Below are 21,516 nucleotides of genomic sequence, written 5' to 3'. Positions count from 1 at the left end.
AGACTGGAGCTGGAGGTGTCACAGGTGTGAATTCTTCTGTCAGGTCCAAGGCTGAGGTGCCCAGAGTGCCTACAAGGTACACTCAGCTCAGCAGAGCACTGCCCAGGGCATAATTTCAGGCACGAAGCTGGAGTTATAGGTGCCCCTCTTTTCTCAAATGTTCTTTCAGTTCTATCCTACACGTTTGCCAGTGAGTTTGTTCTGGGTGGGAGCCGTCGACGCATGTCTACTGGATGATGGGCTGCTCCCTGGAAGAGCAGAACATGCTAGCAGTGTCACCTGGAAGGTGGTCTAGCCCATGGCTGAGGCTTCAGGAAGAGTTACATTATAGGAAAGCCAGCCGTCTTCCCAGAAAAATGCTTTGTACCAGCCAAAGGGATACCTTTAGGAATGGGATAGCACTCGTGTCATGGCCATGACCAGTGTGGGGAAATGCTGGAAGGGGGTGCTTATGTCCTCAGAGTCTAACTGGAAGCCAGGCTGTGGCTCTAAGTTGGCTCCCGAGCGTGTCAGCACGTGCCCCATTTTAATTTAAAATGAAGAAATTCAGCTGTTTTTGTCCTCTTTCTCTGAAAGGCTTCTTTCCTTGGCAAACATCATACAGAAGAGAGAGCCAGAATATAAAGCAAACATTACATTACGTAATACATATTAATAACGTATAATAATAGTAATGTTCAGCACATGTTAGGATTTGAGGTGGAAGGGAGAGGACAGTTACGGTTGTCGAAGTCTAGCATATCGCAGTGCTTTGCCCCAGTTGTCTCTTTAAGGCAGGCCTGCCTGGCACAGCTGGGACGGCTCTTCTGGAACACTGACACCTGATGTGGCCTCATGAGGGAGCTATTTCCAGCCCCAGCCTGCATCATAGCAGTGATTATCACAGTTACCACGTACAGAGTTTTCCAAGTGTCAGGCACATTTCAGGTTCTTTGCTTACGTTATAACTAATCTTTACAACAGCTTGATAAGCTCTCTCCATTTTATTGATGGAGAAATGGAGATTATGGAAGACTGGGTGACCTATTCAGGTCCCATGCCGCTCAATGGTAAAGCTGGAATCGGGTCCCATGTCTGTTGGGCCACATCAGCATAATAACACATAATAACATCCTCCCCCCACACTGCCCACTTCCAGTGGGCTCCATGGGACTACCTGCCCAGTCCCTGAATCCTACTCCACAGCAAGGAAACCGCAGGGACCTCTCAGATGGTGGTGCCTCTGGGCTGGGCCTTAGGAAAGTCAACTGAGGCTCCTCCTCCAACAACAGGCTCGCGCCTGACTTCACAGTTAAGGAGGAGAGGGCTGAGTGGACTGACAGGCTGCCCAGCGGCTGAGACGTGTGCCCGGGAGGGCTCTGTGCTGCGCGGACTCTCTGCAAACATAACCGGCTTAGGGCTCCCATGGTACTTCAAGCAGGGCTGATCAAAAGGCAGATAGGGAGTAGGTCAGACTTCCCGGGAAAAGCCTATTTTGGGGGCTATCTGAAGAAAGAAAACTCCTCTCAAGTTCATTATTTTCTACGGGCAAGAAATCCTAGCAAGAGGCTATTTCCAATGCTCAGATGCTGCCTCTAAACCTCTCAGCAATTGGCTGTGGAAGGCAATGGCCAAGGGTCATTCTAAAACCAGAAAAAACCAAAAAGCCACAATGGGGTGATTTTCAGTTTGGGGGTCGGGGATGAAAGGTGGACTGTCAGAAATCTTAGATGGGTGGTGGGCAAACCCAGAAGAAAAGGCTTATGGCCAGGCTCACTGGTAGCCGGACAGCAGGGTGACAACAGCTCAGGTGGGCTGCACGAGCACTGGGGGTAGGGTGAGGGAAGGAGCTGGTTTAGGACCTGAGGCAGCCCAGGCCGGGGGCTACGGACCCTGTCTCTTCAGGCACACAGACCTGGATTCAAACCCTGGCTTCCTGGCTGTATGAGTCATGCGGTCACTGACTGCATAAGCCTCACTTACTTCCTCTGTAAAGTGGGGATAATCATTAAGACCAACTTCGTAGGGTTCTTGGGGAGAAGAAAATGCATGCGATCATGGGCCTGCACGCCTGGCCTATGATACACGCTTTATCCAAGTGTGATTATCAGATATCAGTATGTTATTTGCAAAAAGTACTGGGTGATGGCAAGATAACTTCGTAGAAAAATTTAGGAAGCAGAAAAATCAATCATGGTGTGGATTTGTCATCACCAAAATCATTTTAGAGGTTTTTAAAATGGTCTCTGTGTTTATCCATGCTATACGTAGCACAGAGGACCATATTCAATATCCTATGATAAACCATAATGGAAAAGAGTATTAGAAAAAGAATGTATACATATGTATAATGGAGTCACCTTTGCTGTACAGAAGTAATTAACACAACGCTGTAAAATCAACTGCATTTCAATTAAAAAATAGAAAATAGGGGACTGAAAAAAAAATGGTCTCAGCGTAGACATGACCTAAAGGCTGCAAGTCAATCTTGGAATGTAAAACCCTAACCCGGACCCAGGAGCCACCTGCCAGGCACAGAGGCCGCCCCCGCCCCCCTGGGCTTTGCACGTTGCTGTGCCAAGAAGGCAGGTGTCAGGGTTACGGGGTGGTGTGACGCCCGGGAAGGAGGCCACTCACCGCTCGGTACTTGACCAGGTAGTGTCGGATCGGGGAGCCGCCGTCATCCTGCTTGATCAGGTTCACCTTAATAGAGTTTCCATCCTCTCCCATCTGCCCTTCGAGCTTAGGTGCACTGGGTTCCCCTGCAACAGCCACGTAATTTGCATGACATTTTCATCCACAAAATGAAAATCTGATCCAACAGAATGGGAGGTAGTGATGGGCTGGGGCTGGCCTCTTGCTTTGTCAGCAATTCAAATGGTTAAAAAGCAATACATATAAAACTCTGAATTCCAGTTGGATGCCTCAGACTTAGCCCAAAGTGAGAATGCCTTTTGGGAATGTTCTGGGAAACCACCCTCCCTACTAGCATAGTTCTTTTACCATTTTAGAGAGAAGTGGGTTTTTTGTTGTTGTTTTGGTTTTTTTTCTGTCACGTGCCTGTATTTTCTTTTAGCTGCTCTTACAACTATAGATTTAACTTTTATGAACCTGGTACATAAATATGGGAAAATGTAAGCATTTAAGGAGAAAACTACACCCATCAAATAAGTTTTCAAAACAGCCCATTTTTTTCCCCCTGGATATATGATTCATCCCAGCGGTCTAATCCCTAACTGGGGTGGAATGATGCTGCATTCTTGTGACCATCTTTGTATGAATTAAATTTTATTACTTAGATTCATTAAAAAAAAATAACGAGTTTCCAGTTGTGATTAAGTAAAGCACGAGTTGCTGCAGGCAAGTTTCTTGTAAGTATCCGGCATTTGCGGCTCAACAGCCTGAGTGATAATCCTTGGTACCTTGTATTAATGGAACGATCATTAAAGTCTTTTTATTTGTGAGAAGAGAGAGAGGGAAATATGTCTTTAGCGTTTCTCAGCAGAAAAAAGTCAACGTTTCTCTTTTCCTTGCAGTAGAACTCTGAATCCAAGGTCGAGAAGAAAGATGAGCTTGTTTGTGACAAACTACCAGGGCTGGGATGGTTCTTCAGGAAGAGGGCGATTGACTTTAAGAGAAACTATTGCATTAGTATATGTTGAAAGCAATGAGATGAGAGAATGTCTGTTATAAAGAGTTAAAATGAAGATTTACAACACTTGGGAACCCTGTACCTCCTGTGGAAAGCATCTCTGTATCTATTTCATGACCTCAGACAGAAAACGTGGAGAGCCTATAAAAGAGTTACCTTCTGGGTGGGTGGTCCTCACTTGTTCTCTGGAAGACAGAATCACAGACATGGGACAGGAGAGCCAGGGGAGGCTTGTCACCAGGCTTTGGGCCTCATCACCCACAGTGTACCTTTGGTAATTTAATGAGAAGGCTGCTGGTAAGGTCAGTCCAGCCCACTGTCCTCACTCAGCTACTCTGAGAACCTACAGTGGCGGAGTGTCCTACTTTTCCCTTTGAGACAAGGAGGAACCAGAGACAAAGCTAATGAGAGCCCCGCTACTCGGCCTGGGTTGGCAGCGCGCACTCCACCTGGAAGCTCGATTAACAGGATCGCGAGGCGATCTTGCTGCACGTGTGCCAGTCATGGGGACACATAAAAGCAACAACAGGGAGGCTGTGTAATCTTCATGTCTGAGGGATAAAGTATTTAGGAAAATTTGTGCTTATTATTTGTTTTCTTCAATCAGTAATTAAGGAAAAAGAAAAAGAAAAACAAAAAGATAAAAGGGCTTCAGGCGAAGACCTGTCCTGCTTTTATGCCACTATCTAGCCACCAGCGCCAACTATTCAGTGGAAAGTACTTAGAGATTTGGTTTAGATAATGTCAAGGTGCGTACGCTTCTCAAATTCTTTTGGACCCTTCTAAGTCTTAGATAATATTTCAACTATGTCTTATACCATTAGAGATATCCAGTGCCAAAAAGAAATTCAAAGTGGAGTATATTTTAGAGTAGGGAAGGAGGTCTGTGTAGATTCAACGAGGCTGAACAACGGAATAGGAGATGCAGTAGAACTTTACAAATTCTACTCTCCTGCTCAGTTAGAGTGACCACCTCGTCCTGGTTAGCCTGTGACTTTCCAGGCGTTAGCACTGCAAGTCCTTTACCACGGACAAACCCTTAGTCCCAGGTGAAACAGGATGTTGGTGACCCTGGACTGAATGAAGACTTACATTAATCATTATAACTTTCTGTATTCAGAATTGCAACACTGACTCTGGGATTAATGCTCTCTTTGCCTTCAGAAGGAGGGAAGGAGGTGGCATCAGCGGTCCTTCCAACACGCCCACCAAGCAAGGACCTAGTCCTTCCCCCGAGGCCTCCTAGGAAGGGAACTAGAGATTATTCCCCTGGGGCTGCTCTGTCTGTACCTTCCTTACTATTTTCTCTCAGATTTGAGCTGTATGGCTCTCCAGGGCTGAATCAATACCGCAAAACGTTGAACCCTGCTTTGGGGGGAGTGTCTACTTAGAAGAGGGGCTTTCTCCAGTGTTGTGAAGCTCCCTTTAGAACTGCATGCTAAGGATGCCACAGTGGAGCTCAGGGGGTCTAGTGCCTTGGCTAGGTCACTGCCTCAGTCTCCACATTTGCAAAATACCAGATGCTCCCGAGGGCGCCTCCTCACTGTTATCACCGTGACACTGTGACAGTCACTGTGCTAGGGTGAGCTATCGAGAACACCTTGGCTATTTTCATGATGCTGTAAAACACAGAACCCCAAATCTAGGATGTTCAGTCAATTTTAGGGAGATGCACCGCAAGATCAACAATTCCATATCACTTAGGCACAGAGATGCCCATTTTTTCTACAATTTTAAAAAAAGTTATCTCCAAAAATTCCTGTCTTTGAAAAAAAGGCCCCAAGAGTCTTCAAAGACATATGAAGAAAAATCTAGCCAAGGAATCCCTGCAAAAACCAAGAGCCCCGACGAAGGTGCTGTCCTATTTTTGGATTTGTTTCAGAAAAAATATAGCGGGAATCACAGAGCAACCACTAAAAATTATACCACAGTTAGAACATAGTTCTAACATTTATAAAAGTTAGAACACTATAATTTGCCACCATTTTAGCTGAGTGACTACCACGTAACTCTGATGTGTATTGCTTTCTCATAGAATTTAGAGTATTTTATATCATATCATTTAGAGTGCTTTAAAGATAATTTATTCATCAAATGCACATTCAGTACATACTAAGTACCAGGTAGTCCATTAGGCTTTCGAGTTTCAAAGGTGATTAAGACAAGTTTTTGTTTGCCAAATGAAAAAACTTATTCAATTATTATTCAATTCTTTGCATGGTGGGGCCCTTGTACAGAAATCTAACTCTTCCTATGACAGTATTTCCAAAGGATGGTCCTATTCAACTAATATCATAGAGATCTGGACCAACGTCATGGCCTTGCAACTTGTTCTAAGGACATACAGGTGTGGAAAGAGCAATATTTGTTTAATCAATTGTCTTACTCATCTTCAAATGTTTATTGGCAGCAAATTTTTTTTAAAGATTAGAAATGGGGTTAAAGAAACCATTTCCTAAGCTCTCTGCAAAAAGAATGTTCCAGCCACGCCTGAGGAGGGAGGGGGCTGACACCAAAGAAATGGGCCTGGCATTCAGGAGGCTTGCAGCTTTATTGAGCACATTAAGAGAGGAAATTATTTAGAGGGTCCCAGCGTACACTCTGTTCTGAGATGGCTGCTCTGATTGAAATCATTATGGGTAATTTCAGCAAAACCAATATTGTAATTATTTGTAAATGCTGGCTTGCAATTCAGCAGCAATCGGCAGGTGGCGCCAAGAAAACCCCTGGGGTTAATTATACCCTCCGAGTTTAGCTTCAGCCATGAGTCAAATTTATTTCCCTAAATATTTTATGTAAAGACTAAAACAGTGGTATTTGTAAAAATAAACCTTGTCAATAACAAATATGAAATAGCAGGCAATTCTGGTATTTTCTAGAAGAATGTAAATCGTGTATGCAAGAAAAAAAAAAGAATGTTCCAGAGAGACCGCATACAGTCAAAAATATTACTGGCAGGTCCTATAAATTCCCCTTAGAAACCGTAATTGAAATGTGTATTTCTGGCCATGTAGATTGCAGGTTCTTCTTTGTAATTATGGTGCTACTGGCCCTAAAATCAGAGTCAGCTTCATGTCTTTCTCCTCGTCAGCAGAAGCCCTGGGACCAGAAAACTACTGCTGGATATCTGAATTCCACACAAAAAATTCTAGCAAACCCAGGGCCTTTGAACAGCAACTATGAATTCTGGAAGGAAAACAATATTCTACTTCTCACTCAAAAAGCCCAAGGACCAAGAGTTGTATGTTCTGAATTGGCTGAGGGGCCAATAGGCTGAGTCAGGCTGGACCTGGGTTCTGTCTTCACCCACTTTGTTTTCTCTCCCATCAGGACCCACACAGGGTTCGATGCATCTGAGAAGAACCCAATGATGGTCGTAGGGCCTGCATTAGAATCTTTTACTACCAAAAAGGATTGTCTGGCATTAAAAATACTGTTCGTTCTGTTTCTCCTAATGCCTGTTCCCCTTAATGATTATTTCTTATAAGCAATTTGAAACTGTTTTAAAAAGTCCAAAATGTATGATTAAGCTGTTCTGATATGACGCTTGTTTGATGTTTCCAATTCAAGAGCATTTAAAATTACATCAAGAAGTTCGAAGTTTGATTGGTCCTTATGGGATCAGCAAATTACCAAAGGGAATCAGGACTTAGTTTTAGACCACCAACTCTCCTTCCTCAGACCAACCTCTTAGCCCTAATGTCAAACAGACGAATGTGATCTATGCCACATGCACTCCTGGACCCTCAACATCTCCCTGACGCCGCTTTGGCAGCCTACTGGCTATTCTAGACTAAGGTGGTTTTCCAATACTCCCGAAGAGCAGCCCGCAGTGCTTGGACTGACATCCATTCGTCCTGAGCATCGCTCCCCCAAATCAGGCCCCTGGAGTAAAGCGTTCTTTTTCTCCTGAGCGCGTGTGTCTTAATTGTTAAGGATTTGCTGTGCTAGCATGACCTGACTCTTTGCCATCCTAGTCCCTGGCTCTGGGGAGTGCTGGGGTACAGAACGAGCGGGTATGGGCGTGGCCAGGTCCCCCACTTCTACAGAGAAAGGATGCTTGGCTCTCTGCGGCCAGGCTCATGGAGGCATCCAGTCCACAAATCTTCCCAGCACGAGTTTTCTTGGGAATTGTGAATGGGAGTGTGTGCTGGGGGTGGGGGGTGGGGCGCGGTGGGAGGGGCTGGGGGGAGGCCTGGCAGCACCGAGGATGAATTAAACAGCAACAAATGAACTCTGACAGACCGAACCACAAAAGTACCAATTCCCTTCTCGTGGGTGTCATGAAAACACCAACAGATTCATTGATCAATTATCTTTGTTTCATCATCCTAAAAAGAAAAGATGGCCACAAAGGTATGGCTCGTGGTATGGGGGCTGATCCAGGCTGAGGAAGTTAAGACAGAAATAACCGTCGTCACCAACAATGAACTTGGCTCCTGCCTCCGAGGTCACAAGGTGGGTGCGTGAACATCTCCAACACTATTTCATGGACGTGAGGTTCGTTATTAAGAAGTACGAGGCTCCTGGGAGGTTTTAGCCCTCACACTGGTAAGCCCTAGGGAAACGGGCACTTTCTGAACCCCGCGGTCCCTGCCCACAGGATCCGGGCTGATATACATCACTGCCTTGGTCCCTTCACGCTAGCTTTCTACCCTGGTAACCACCAGTGCTGGGAATCCTTCGGAATAAAGGCAATTAGAGCAGAACCCCTGGTGAAAAGTCTATGTCGACCTCCCAAAGACCGTGGCAATCCAGACACACAGCTGTAAAAAATAAAGGAGGGGCAGTGGAAGGGAGGGTTAGTGATGTTTTCGATCTAAGAAGGAAGAGTGGGTGTTAAAGAGTTTAGTTCATCAGAATCAGCATTTCCTAGTACAAGTCAGTGTCAGTAGCTAAAGAAAAAAAGATCATTATAAATGGGTGGGGAGGGATCCATGCTCAAACATGCAGCACACGAACAGGGGGGTGCAGGGGGCATCTCATCACATACATGCTGGTGGGAAGGGAGTCCCATTTATGCAGAGTCCTCGGTAGCTGATGGAGGCATGGAGGAAGCGGGACCCACTGTTGTGTGATGTCATGATACCAGAAATAAACTTTGGCATCAGGAGCTCAAATTTACACTTCCAACAAACCCATGCCTGTGCCCTTGGGCCAGGTGTCTGAGCCTCCCTGCCATGGACCCCTCCCTGCAGAGCTCTGTGGGCTCAGAGGCCAAGTGGCCCTGGGCTGTTCTCAATGCCTGTGTTCATCTTCCTTCTTCTGGATGGATACAGAAGGTGCACGGACACCTGCCATACGTTAATCACATCGTAGGCAATTTTGCGGGGGGGCGGGGGGGCGGAGGGTAGTGGACACTGGATTTAATCTATTGTGGGCATACAACCAACCCACTGTTCACTTAAATCCTCTTCATTAGGCTTAGCTCACCTGAAACCCTTACTAATGCCCAGAGGAACCATCCCTAACTAATATTTTTCTTCTCTGTAAATCTTACTTGTTCCAGCCTCTCCACTCCCTTCAAGTTTATTATTAAAGGGCATTTCCTGCTGCTTGTTGCTCATCTGAGTAACCGTCCTCTGCCTGCCCCCTTGCAAATGGCAGGAGAGGGGTGGTTTGATGAGGGGGTGATCACGCTTCGGAATTCCACAGGCTCCCGAGGTGCTATTTTAGTACTGGCCAAATTTTCTACTGACAGCCAAGACCACCGCTCAGGTGTGTTTCTAGGGCAACTGTGGGAAACACCTTCAAACACTTCTAGCCTTGCTTAAAATGTCTGCAAGAGATCTCTCCTCAGAGGTGTGAATGAGCTTCTACCTCGCGCTGCATTCTGAGCCACAGCATTGCACAGAAATGACCCAACTTGGTTTTACAGAAGAAACTAAGGGGTTTCAACCCAATATCTGCTTACACTTCAGCTTTCAGGGGAAAGGTTCAGCCTCTGAGCAGTCATCCCAAGTCTGAAAAGAGCTTGTCTCCCTCAGGGAAATAATGAAACCACATTTTTTTGTGTGTGGGACTTGGAGTTTATACAATCATAGGTTCCCAATGTTCTTTCCTCTGCCCTAAGACTCACAGATTAAGATAATTTTTTAAGCTAGGTCCAAGTTTTTAGCACTATGGAGGTTTCCTGATTTGGGGACATCCCTCCTTTATTTCATACGATGTAAATGTTAAACATCTCCATTTTTGGAAACGAGGACGCCTTCCATCCAAGACCCTGTCCAGGAGTCTGGTTGTAAATGGGACTAAACTGGGGCACGGTGGCCATGCCCAGAGAGCTGAAGTCCTCAGAGGGTGTCAATGCGGAGGGCGAGGGGTGGCACACACAGGGCTCACACACGTGGGGTGCACGGGACACAGGACAGACCAGGGACAGAGCACATGCGAGACAAACGGCCGATGGTTTTGTTCGTGTGGATGTCGCCCAATCAGCTCTCAGAGAAGCGAGGTCGCCGGGGACCCCTCGCATGCACGGGCGCCCTGGGCGGGGGGGTTACTGGTGTTAGTTTCGCTTTTGTGATCAGTTTAGCCCGTGTGTCTCAGGTTGTGACGTGAAGTACAAATTTTCAGTTAGTCACACATGTGACTCCCAGGGTAGGTTTGAATGGATGTTTGATTTTATTGGGGGAAGTGGTGAGCAGAGGCTTCCTTTACTCTTCATGGTAAATAAGAAATGTTTTTAAAAGGTTGTGACAGTCACAATATTAACTAATTATTTTGTCACTCCTGTGCGCTTAATTAGGCGATAATTTTTTTTGCCTTTGCTGCAAGGGTCAATTGTGTGCTTCTGGATTACATGGCTCTCCAGTCATGGTAATTGTCAAGTGACTTTTGCTTTGATTTTTCTTCCCTCCTGCCCGGAGTGGGAGGTGGGTCACTTGAAAAGTGACATCTCGGCCATCACAGCCAAACTGCTCTAATTCCAAATTCTTCAATCTCTCATTTCAGAAAGCCTTCAATCTGCATGAATTTTATGAAACTCTCTCATTGGTTTTAAGCAAACACAACCTTTGGGATTGATACGTTTCTGTCTGTAGCAATGTTATGTTTTTATGGAAATGTGGCATTTTAGAGCAGCTGTGGTTTGTAGAACTACGAAAGTTAAACAACAATGCTATAAAGCTCACTTGCAACATTGCTTTCTGGGAAATCATGTTTATGAGCTATCTGGTAAAAATTCTGCCATGGCTAAAGTGATTTTACTGTAGCCAAATTTCTTGAAGCAAACCATTAAACCGAAGGCTGTCATGGCATCAAATTGTCATGTAAAGGCTACAAAGGATGATGAATTCTGGATTTGCACTGATTGAGAACAAGAGGAAATCTCTCAAATGGCTTTGCTTAGGAAATCCAAGACAGGAAGGAATGAGTGGGCCCTACGTGCCAGGCTGTGGTCCCAGATTTATTTCACTAATCAGAACAAAGAGTTTTACCTTCTGTTCACCAGCGTGGACGACATCATCAGCACCATGCAAGCCACATGACAAAGTCACATGATACGCACGCACATGATTGGTTGAAAGGAAAGTGGAGGAGATCACATGGAAAATACAAAAAAATTAAAAACTGATGTAAACAATGGGCAGGGAGAAAAATCAACAACAAAATCACAGACTAAATAAAAGGAGAAATTAAATTAAATTAGCAGCATATATAGGAAACATTGGAAGGGCAGTAAAACTGCCCGGAGATAGAAGACTAACAAATCATAAAGAGCATTTGGTTAACAACACCAGTAAGCATTAGCTACAGCTGCAACACTGCATATTAATACCACACCGAGGAGGAGCATGGAAACTTGTTTTGAAATGGGGAGGTGTCTCTGTCAGGACCCAGATGCCAAAGTCAATCCAGGAGACTGTTGAAGGAGAAACACAAGGCAAGTTATTCTTCACAGATTCCAGAAATGTCTCGGCATCCTTGGAAAACAAGGGCAATGAAACAGAGCATGGTCAGGAAGGAAGAGTCCCATGATTTTTAAGGCGCAGACCGCGTGCCCTGGAAGAACAAAATATTGCATTACATTAAGAAGTCATTTCATGTTTCCTTTGGCGCAATGAGGAGGCAGGTGTGGGATGAGCGAGGGTTGGAGGATGCAGGTAGAGAAGGTGGCCAGGGATCTCATCTCACTGCCGTATTCGTCTACTCATGTTATCCTAGGGGCCACCATGAGATAACACCAATCAAGACACATATAAAAGAAGAGGCCAGTATTTTGTTCTCTACGTCTGTGAGTCTGCTTCTGTTTTGTTAGATTCACTAGTTTGTTGTATTTTTTAGACTCCACAGATAAGTGACATCATACAGTATTTATCTTTCTCTGTCTGACTTATTTCACTTAGCACAATGGGTACCAGTGGGGAAGAGGTACAAACTATTTGGTTTAAAATAGCTACAAGGATAGATTATACAACACAGGGAATATAGCCAATATTTTATAATAACTATAAATGAAGTATAACCTTTAAAAGTTGTGAATCACTATATTGTATACCTGTAACTTATATAATATTATACAGCAACTATACTTCAATGAAAAAAAAACAGTTAAGTAAAGAACCATGAAGTAGTATAATAAAGATTCTAACAAAATAATAATAAAAAAAAGAGGCCAGTGCAGAAAGGGAATAGGTTTCCTTCCGGAGGTTGAGACCATAACTCTGTCAACACTAAGCAGCAGAAACTGAACCCCTGGCTCAATGAGCTAAGAATTTGACCTTAAACACATGTTCGGGCATTTTAGACTTGTGGTGAATGGATAAGACACGAGTTTGATTTTTACAATGAAAAAAACAGCTTTCTTGTTTGGATTTGCCTATGCTCCTTTTTGTCCTATGTTATATTTATATCTGATTTGTTGCTGAGTGATTCTGCTTCAACAAAAGGCCTTTTGGGTTTCCCACCTTAACTTTCACAGGCCAAGGGGCATTTTGGCTATTACCAGTTGGCGTTAAGAGAGAAGGAGGACAAAACAGGAAGGTGAAGATACCTTTCTGCCCAAAGCACATCAATGTTTAAAAATGATTCGAGAGAAATGCTTCAACCACGTGACACAGTCCCTTGCCACCGTGAGCTGATAAGAGTGTTTGTTTCTCACTGTCCGACACTGCACAGCGTCTGGCACATTCCAACCAAGCGTGCCTGCAGGGATTATAGACAACTGAGCAGTTTCTCCTTTGATTTTACTTAGGCTACCTTCATTCATTCATAATTATAAATGAATCAATACACACACACAGAAGCAAAAATAAAAGACATTATTTACATTCAACCCTACTGACTGACTGATGATTGATGGATTTTTGGATGCTTCCAGCTACTCTGCTGTTAGTTTCACTGCAGTTCACACGTGCTCCATTCTGCCTTACAGTTGAGAAATATGTTCATGCTAAATACAGGCTGCTGCCCAATCGTGACTGTCTTTCCTTTATCCCGGTATCCACTGGGACCTACAATTTGGGTCAGTAGTCAAGTGGTTCAAAACAAAGAAGACTCAAACTTTCTTCTCTTTGGATGTCACTGCTAATCATTTTACCTGTGGGAAGAAATGCCTGATGTTTAAAAGTTAAACCTATGTCAGGGGAGAGACACCTAATTCCTCCTGAAGGAAAAATCTGGATCCAAGATTGTTTTCCTTCCAGAGAAGACCAACCTACAGTGAGACACCTTAAATATGACCCAAGCTGTGCAAATGCATTGTGTAGCCTTTTCCCGCTATGCTCTGCACGGCACACACTGCAGTCAAGCTGCAAAGGACTAGAGCATCGCTGTTAGCAGATGAAAGGGTGCTGTTAATTTCATTCCTTTTCCAAATGCAGAGAAACCCATCACCTGAATTAAACCCATGTGAGCACAGCTCATTGTCGCCTGCTCTGCTCTGCTCACAAAATGTAACCTCAAAAGCATCAGGAATTAAAATTCACGGCAGCAGCACACGGAGAGAACACCAAGAAAGCAGACTGTCAGCTATGTTCTGCAGTAGAAAAGAGAACCACTCCGTGCAAAACGCAGAAACTCTTTTCTTCTCTGTTCAATTCTGTATCAGAAACCCTGGCCCAGGGAGTGGAGTGGGAGCTGTACTTTGCATCCTTGCTTTCTGCCTTCTGCTCTGACTACCCTTGATGGGATGCACGTCATTCTTCCTGTGCACTCAGAAGTATTATAAAATCTAAACCTCGCACACAGCTGTGGACACACACACACACGTTCCAGATGACTTGTCAGGGAGTTTAAGGCCTAACGCACAAGCCTACATCATTAGAGCGTTATAAAGACTAGTTTGGAACATGTTACAGATTGTGATGAAGTGTAACGTTTTCTGTGATGGGAAAGATGGTACAGTTTGGCCATCAGGAGATGAATTCCAGAACTTTCATCTAGACTTTCAGCACACAAACTTGACAGAGCCTGGTTATGCTTTTTGAGGCCATAATTTTTCTAGCACGAGGGAGGCTAGAAGCCCCTCTCCTTCCCCACGTGCTGGGGGCACACACTGCCACACTCTGCAGGAGGCAAAGGAGGGCGCGCTGTCAGGGAGCAGAGGCTCCCTCCTTCCTCACCCTCTCCCTTTCCCCGGGCAGCCAGCTTCTATTCCTTCCCTCCTTGTTCTCAGTCTTTTAGCTATTCTATTTTAGCCTCTCTCTCTCTCTCTCTCTCTCTCTCTCTCTCTCTCTCCCCCTCTCCCTCTCTCTCTCTCTGTGTGTGTGTGTGTGTGTGTGTGTGTGTGTGTGTGTGTGTGTGTGTGTGTGTGTCAGAGGGGGAGAGACAATGAAAGCTGGGACGAGATGCTCTCGTTTTGTCTCCTCGGCATTTCTCTAATCATTTTCTGGTTTTTTAACTTGGGGGTAAATTTGGAAAAGTCTCCTTGTGCACAGAGTTTTCTTCAAGAATCACCCCAGTTCTTTCGGTGACACTGGGTCTGCTCTCTTGGCCAGGCAGACAGCATGCTTAGGGACCCACACCAGGCAAGGAGCCTCCGTGCACGCACAACTGTTGCTTTCAGCACTCGGGGGGGAACCAGGGACAGCACTGTGACCCAGGAGTCGGCTCTGCCACAAGTGGCAGTCTGGCCCTGGGCAGCTAAGCTCTGTACTCACTAGATGGTTTGGTGGTGGTAAGGGCAGGAAGAGGCCAGGTTGCTATGGAAACATGAAGGATGGAAAGGGCACAGAAAGGTGAAAGAGGGAACGGAGATAAATTAAATTTATAAATACATATCTATGTGCGTGTATATATATTAAGGCATTATTATAAAGAAAAAAGAGATGGTGAAGCAGGTATTCTCTCATTTCCTTCTTCCCTGATTTATCAATATGAATGTAGGTATTTTAAAGAGATTATCAGTGATTTTGCTGACAAATTATTCTCACGCAGCAAGAAGTAACATAACTCTCATTTATTCTTACTATGAATTCCAGCTACTACGTGCTGGGCACTGTGTTTTGTGTTTTTCATACTTAATCTTTAATTATCATAAATACCTATAGAGTAGGTAGAATCTTTCCTTCCTTTGGGAGATAAAAGTGTGAGGTTCGGAGAGGTGGGGGGACTCATTCAAGGTCATGGAGTTACATACAGAAGCAGTGGAGCTGGTATTTGACCTTGGTCCCCAAACCTGAATTCCTGCTGCTACAGTCCACTGCCTGGAAAGCAGTGCGTGGGGTAGGCGGGCTTGTTTCCAAGTCAAGTAGATGCCGCAAAGGGCTCTGAGCCTGGGGCTTGAATCACTCTCGAGGCTCCACCCAAGGTGCAGGGCTTCTGCGGCACCGAGGGGTGAGGGTCCGCCGGGCAGCCCCACCGGCTGCACTGCCTGCTGCTCTGCGCACATGCTGGCGTGACACCCGGGTCTCGCTCAGCAGCTGTCTCACTCTGCTCTTTCCCTCTGGAGTGCTGGGTTCATCACTCCGGACAGTGGGAGGCCCGGAGCTCTCCCTACGCCCTACGCCCTACGCCCGGGGACTCAGGGGAACAAAAGGGCATGGCAGCCGAATGAAATAAGGTGGTAAACGAGTGAGGCTCAGGCAGGGTGACAAAGCCTGAGACCGACCAGGCGACACCACGGCCGGCTTACTGGCACTGCTCCTAGGTGGGCAAACAGCTTGATAAACGCCAGGTTTGTTGTTATTTGCCGGGGGTGGGGATACGATTACTTCTCGTGTTTTATAGAGGAGAAAAAATAAGGCTCCCTGGTAAAGGGTTCAATAACGTGCCTAAGGGCCTACGGTCGGGCACATCCGCAAGCAGACACTGCTTCTTTTCCCACAAGCATTTACGAGAAATATATGCATTTATGGAGAAAGCAAAAGCTATAGACCTCGCTATCTAATTTCAATGTCTGAATCCAACTATGCCGATTAAAATGAAGGGTGAAAACACAGTGACCCAAACATTTCTGATGACCCTGCAGAACAGACATTTTTCTTGGGAAATCCCTTTGGCTTCTCCAAACAATCAGCCTGCTATGAATCCCGAGGACAGGGCTGGGGCTGCCACAGCCTCAGGGAGCCTGTCTGCGGGGTTTTCTGTCCAGAGCCACGCTTCCCACTCGCCTCCTCTTGCGGGGAGAGCTGTCCACCGTGCATCTGAGCAGACCTGTGCCTACTTCTCATCTGCTTCTCTAAAACCCCGTGCTGCTCTCCACCCACAGAGTGGAATTAGCACCTGGTAAGGGAGGTAACGTGAGGCAGGCCCACTGTGGCTGGCAGAGAGCAAGCAACCTGCAGAGATGGATGAAGAAAATGATACTCACTATCCGGACGAGACAATGGAACAGGGGTGGAATAGCTAGCAGGAGCCGCTGAGGAAAGAAAAATGAAGGTGAAAAAAAAGGGGAAAAAAGATCATCGCGGCACACAGATACTGAAGGGAAGAATGGAAGAGGCAACCCGGGCATGTCAGTAAGAGAAGCTGAAGCGAGTTAGAAGTGGGAAGGAGAACCCCATGCGTGAGAACAGGTGGCCGGCGGCCCAGCAGAGACCAGGGCCTCTCTGACTTCAAACCCTGAGCCTGTGCGCCTGCCAGGCCCTGCGGTTCAGGTAAGGGACTGGGCCAGGAACAGCTGCAGAGGCCTCCAACCCTGCCTGAAAACAAAGAGCCGGTTCCGCAGGACCAGCTGTCTCCATCGGCTCAGGTGTCAGGAGGGAAGGGAACTTGGACCCCAGCTTAAGGTGAACCAGCAGAAGAGGGGAAAAGCACTTTGGTTTTGCCATTACCTACCTCTTCATGTGTATACATAGGCATATACCTACGTGGGTGGCGTGTATTTATAGCACAACCTGTGTGCCTCACTCTCTGATTTCAGGGTCCCAAGGAAACAGAAACAACTATCCTCCTTAATGTTTGTGACTGGGCGGGGTGGGGATGGTTCGGCATCTGGATGGTACGACAGCCACTGCTGCCCTCCAAACCCTATGAAATGTGATGCTCTGGCTGCTGCCGTGTGCACAGGGGGCAAAGCGAATTAACATCGAGTGTCATTCTTGCCCTCGAGAGAAAGGGAATGTTCGAGGGGCCGGGACTAACAAAGTTAATGCTAACCAACTTTCTGCATGGAGAACCTTTAAAATGGTGCATCTGAGACGTTTTGGACACCGAAGGGATCTTTAGTTTTTCATTGGCAAACATTCAGAAGTTGCTCCATCAGCAATCACAACACATAGTCCCCTTTGAGAGCTGTACGAACATTTGGAAAAACATCACTGCATCTCCAACATTGCGTTGACACTCATGGTTCTGTCTTTCTCGTACCTTCCAGATGAGGGTACCTCATTGAACCATCGAGTACAATGTCACTGGAATCAGAGCAAGACAGGCTACTAACTCATCATGACATGATAGCCTGGTTAATTCTGGTAAAAGCGTATCTCTCTCTCCTTTTTTTCCTTTTTATTTATGTATTTATTGGCTTGAATCGTTCGCGTGATTGTCCATATCATTCTGGCAAAGGGATAGGATTTTATGTGCTTTAACCACAATATATTACAATGCTTTAACTTCTACTTGCCATGTGCCATCTAGGGGGCAAACTGTGAAAGCAAAAGAGTCTCAAGATGCCTCTGTTAAAAAGTAGAGACTCACTTATAACCTTTATACCCGGAAAGAAATTGCCTGTGTCGCTTCATGGTACGGAAGCAAATGAAGAGGTAACATTCAGGCAATGAGATTCTGAAGGTGTGTGGTTCATTCGTGGAGGAAAGAGTCATAATAAATTGTCACATCATTTCTTTAGGGCTTTAGCAGCTCTGAGAGGGAAGCAGCCCCTCTCAGGGCAAACAGAGGTTGTGAACTTTCCACCTAAGAGTTTCTTGACAGCACGCAGACATCTGGCCTAAAAATACGTGAAACAGGGACTTTTTCCCAGGTTGGAATTCCATTTGTCCCATTAGAGCCACAGCTTCCTTTGCCTTCACAGAAACAAAGGGACCTCCCAACAGGTAAGCCCGGCTTTCAAATCGGGCCGCTCCGAAGCAGGTGTCCTTGAGATATTGGCTAGTTTCACCTGCTCATCCCTGTTTTGACATATTCATGCCCCCAAATGTGGAGTAGTCTATTAAGGAACCATGAGAGCAACACTAATATTGAGACATTTCAACAAACTTCAAGTGCTGAGGAATGGCTCTCCCCTACGCCTCCCAACCCGGAGGGGCCGGCAGCATTGACTCTGTCCCGGGTGCCAGCCCCTGCTGACCCTATACTGTCTCCTCCTTGGAGGTGGGGTGTACCCAGCGCCTACCTCCAGTGCTACAGGAGCAGGCTGTGCACCTGCACCCCGACATCACAGCAGGGGAATGCACTGTCCGTGGCCAAGATAAGCCAGCTTCAGAAACCAACACCCCTGGTTCCTGGGCTCGGTGTAAGCCCACAGCTAAACTGATGGCCGATTTTGTTCAAGTTCAGACAGCCTTTGTGTCTTTCAAGGAATGGGAGTGAGAACTCAGAGAAGGTCCTTCCTAAAACTTATCCTCATTTTCTAGCAGCAATAACTGGGGTTTGTTCTGGCAGTGGCAAACGTTGGCATCTTCCTTCCAAGGTAACCTTTTCTCAGGATGGCTCTAGGCATGACAGGATACCCCTTGGGCAAACATCCTCACTTCAGCAACTCTTGGAAGGCTATGAGGGTGCAAGGGAAGTCCATAAGAACCAACTCTAGTGAGAGCATAATATTCTCTTACTCCGCTCAAGCCATTGCAAAAGGCACATTCAACTCTAAAACTGTGCCACATTCTCTTTATCTAAAAGAAGTTTGCTTTTTAATTCTTTAAGCCATACCTTTATTAGGTGATTGAGAAAACTGACCTTTCATGACACTAGCAATGCCTGCTGCTGTATCACTCACGATTGACTTGGAATAGAGAACTGACCCCACCATTTTCCAAAGGACTTCTTGGAATCTTGGTTAATTATCCATCTTCATATTGGCAGACAACAAACAATAAAATCTAGAGGCCTCCTTTTCTAAAAAAAATTAAATGTTGGCTTTTAAAACAAAAAAAAAATTCTCACCCTAACAAAGGCTGGGCTGGCAGTGAATGAAAACTGCTTATGACCTTTGAATTTCAAGACCCAGTTCCTCCGATTCAGTACTCAAAACCCCGTTACTGGTTAGACACTCAGAAGGAGGCCTGACCCTAGCCTTCCTCTCTGTCATATAACTAAGCCGGCCTTCATTCACTGCTAAATCTAGAGGAGAGGACACCCGAAGACCAGGTAAAGATCCAGGAGGAAGGTGCCCTCGTGCCTTCTGAATGCAATCAGGGCAGAGCTGAGTTGCCAGCCCTAGCCGTCAGCTCCACCCAACACACGATTCCAAATCCTTCCAGAACCGGTCCATTCAGGAACCAACTCTGCTGAGAGAGTAGATTTAGCACTTGCTCGAAATCTCAGAACGCCTACACTGAGCTACTTAGTTTCTGCTGTTGCTGCAGTATTTCTGAATAAATTTCCAAAAGATAAGCTTCCCTGAGTGCCTTTCAGGAGCCAGGAGCTTTTTATGAAAAGAGCGTGCAGCTTAAGACTTCCCTCCACCATTCTGAGCTCAACCTGGGAAGAAGCTGAGCCTCAGTGGACGCAAAGTCTGGGGGGCATCTATGCAGGCTGAGACCAGACCACAGTTCTGTTCCCGGAGCAGCAGGTGTGCTTCCTGTTACCCCTGCTCCCAGATCCACTATTTATAGCTTACACGATTAGGGTGTCCTTCCTGGGGAGAATCACCCTCTTTCTGCATTCTTGGCAGTAGAGCTACTAAGTAGCTGGTCGGTTTTCCCAAACATGGAAATCCACGTTGCAAGTAACCTACTGCTAGAGAACAGAGTTGACCAGAACTGGGGGTTTAACTCCCCTGCAGGATGCATGTACCCGTGATTTGAACCCAAGTTCATGCTGCACTTTACAACCGCAGCTGCTGCTGCACAAGGTTCCCCTACCCATTCTCCCTAGAACCTTCCAGCTACCATCCTGCCAGACAGAAAAGGGAGAGGCAGTGAGTTCAGTTCTTTCACCTCCTAAAAGCAAATGTGAACATCCTTCCGGGTTCTTGTGCCCATGAAGGGATTTTGAACAGAGGCCTGGCGAGGCTGTGGTCACTTTTCTGGCAACCCGGCTAAAGGTGAGACGGGGCTATAGCCTGTTATTCAGAGACACTCTGCACACCTCCGCCACGCTTGGCTCAGCAAAATGTTGCCACAGGGTAATCGTCACACACAGAAATTAATAAATAAACACAATTTCAAAAGACACAAAAATTGCATGCTCTAAAACAGGACGAGTGTTAGCCTCTTGGAGTAACCTACGGACATTAACAAGAGCACAACTAGACTAAGGTCAGTGTGGTTAGGGCCCGGACGATATCATCTACTTCAGCCTCTAGGGGACAAAAGGGACCAGAACTAAATTAAAAACTAGAACTAGCAGATGTTAACGCTATAGAAACAGGTAATGAGGTATGAAGAGGCACTTACGTGGAAGAGGGCTATCTGCATATCCCATGGATGGAACACAGACGAAAAGAAAAGACAAGAGACAGACCCAAGAAAAAAAAATAAGATGTAAAAGAAATGAATAGGATCCGCAGAACACACGGAGCTGGAAACTCAAATTATCAAATTACTTCAAATCCAGAAAGAAGCAATTCCTGTACGAGGAAGATGAGACAGGTTTTCTACTTCTGGGAAGAGGTAAGGGGATCACTTCCCAGGCCCCCGGCTTCAGAGAGAAGAAAGCAAAGGATTCCCCCGCGTGCTTTTTAATCCCAGGAGTCAGAGAGGGCCCAGGGAGCTCTGTGACCACTGGGGGAGTCTGTGCTACAGCACCTTCTTCACCCGGATGGACTCACCATTCTCCCAGGGCAGGAACTCCAGTCTGTGGAGGGATAGGACTAGACCAGGGCTCACCCAGAGCCTGGCTATGTGCGGGAAGGGAGGGAAAAGTACGGCATGCCTGGTTTAAGGAAACAGGGAGTGATGGAGACAGAGCTGCAACCCTGAATGGGATCAGGAAGAAGCGACTCCTGAAAGAGGCCTTGACCAGGGAGACCCCGACTGTGCTCTGGGTGTGGGGAGGGAGGAGAGGCAGGAACGTCAGAGGCCATGTTTTTCCCATTGGCCTTGTTGGGGTTTTGCTGCTGCTCATACACTCTACAGCAGGCTCCGTTTTCCTATAACTGAGTATCTCTGCTGCATCAAAAATCCCACAACTAATTATGTCAACTGTCACCGACTTTACTGTCTTCCTTCAGGTCACCGGGTGCTTAGGGCCCTGGTGACCAAAAGCAAATCTACCCAAATCCCTCCCTACCACGCAGCCGTGATCCTTCCTATTGTCTTTAAGAACACGTGTTAGTGGTTTTCCTCCCTGGCTGTTATTCTACCAAGCTGGACCAGCTG

At 46.1% G+C, this 21,516-nt stretch overlaps 1 protein-coding gene across 4 annotated transcripts in view; it reads right to left on the bottom strand.

The window, feature by feature from the left end:
• Positions 1–21,516, bottom strand: part of NCAM1 (neural cell adhesion molecule 1) — a 321,012-nt gene that overhangs the window by 18,609 nt on the left and 280,887 nt on the right. For all 4 annotated transcript variants that reach the window (XM_079929222.1, XM_079929223.1, XM_079929220.1 and 1 more), the window contains exon 14: positions 2,617–2,741. In XM_079929222.1, the coding sequence (XP_079785348.1) occupies positions 2,617–2,741 (125 nt within the window). The remainder of the gene's footprint in view (positions 1–2,616; positions 2,742–21,516) is intronic.

The sequence above is a fragment of the Stenella coeruleoalba genome, assembly GCF_951394435.1.
Source record: "Stenella coeruleoalba genome assembly, chromosome: 8".
Lineage (NCBI taxonomy): Eukaryota > Metazoa > Chordata > Mammalia > Artiodactyla > Delphinidae > Stenella > Stenella coeruleoalba.
The sequence above is the reverse complement of the archived record's forward strand: the minus strand, read 5'-3'. Positions and strand labels throughout refer to the sequence as shown.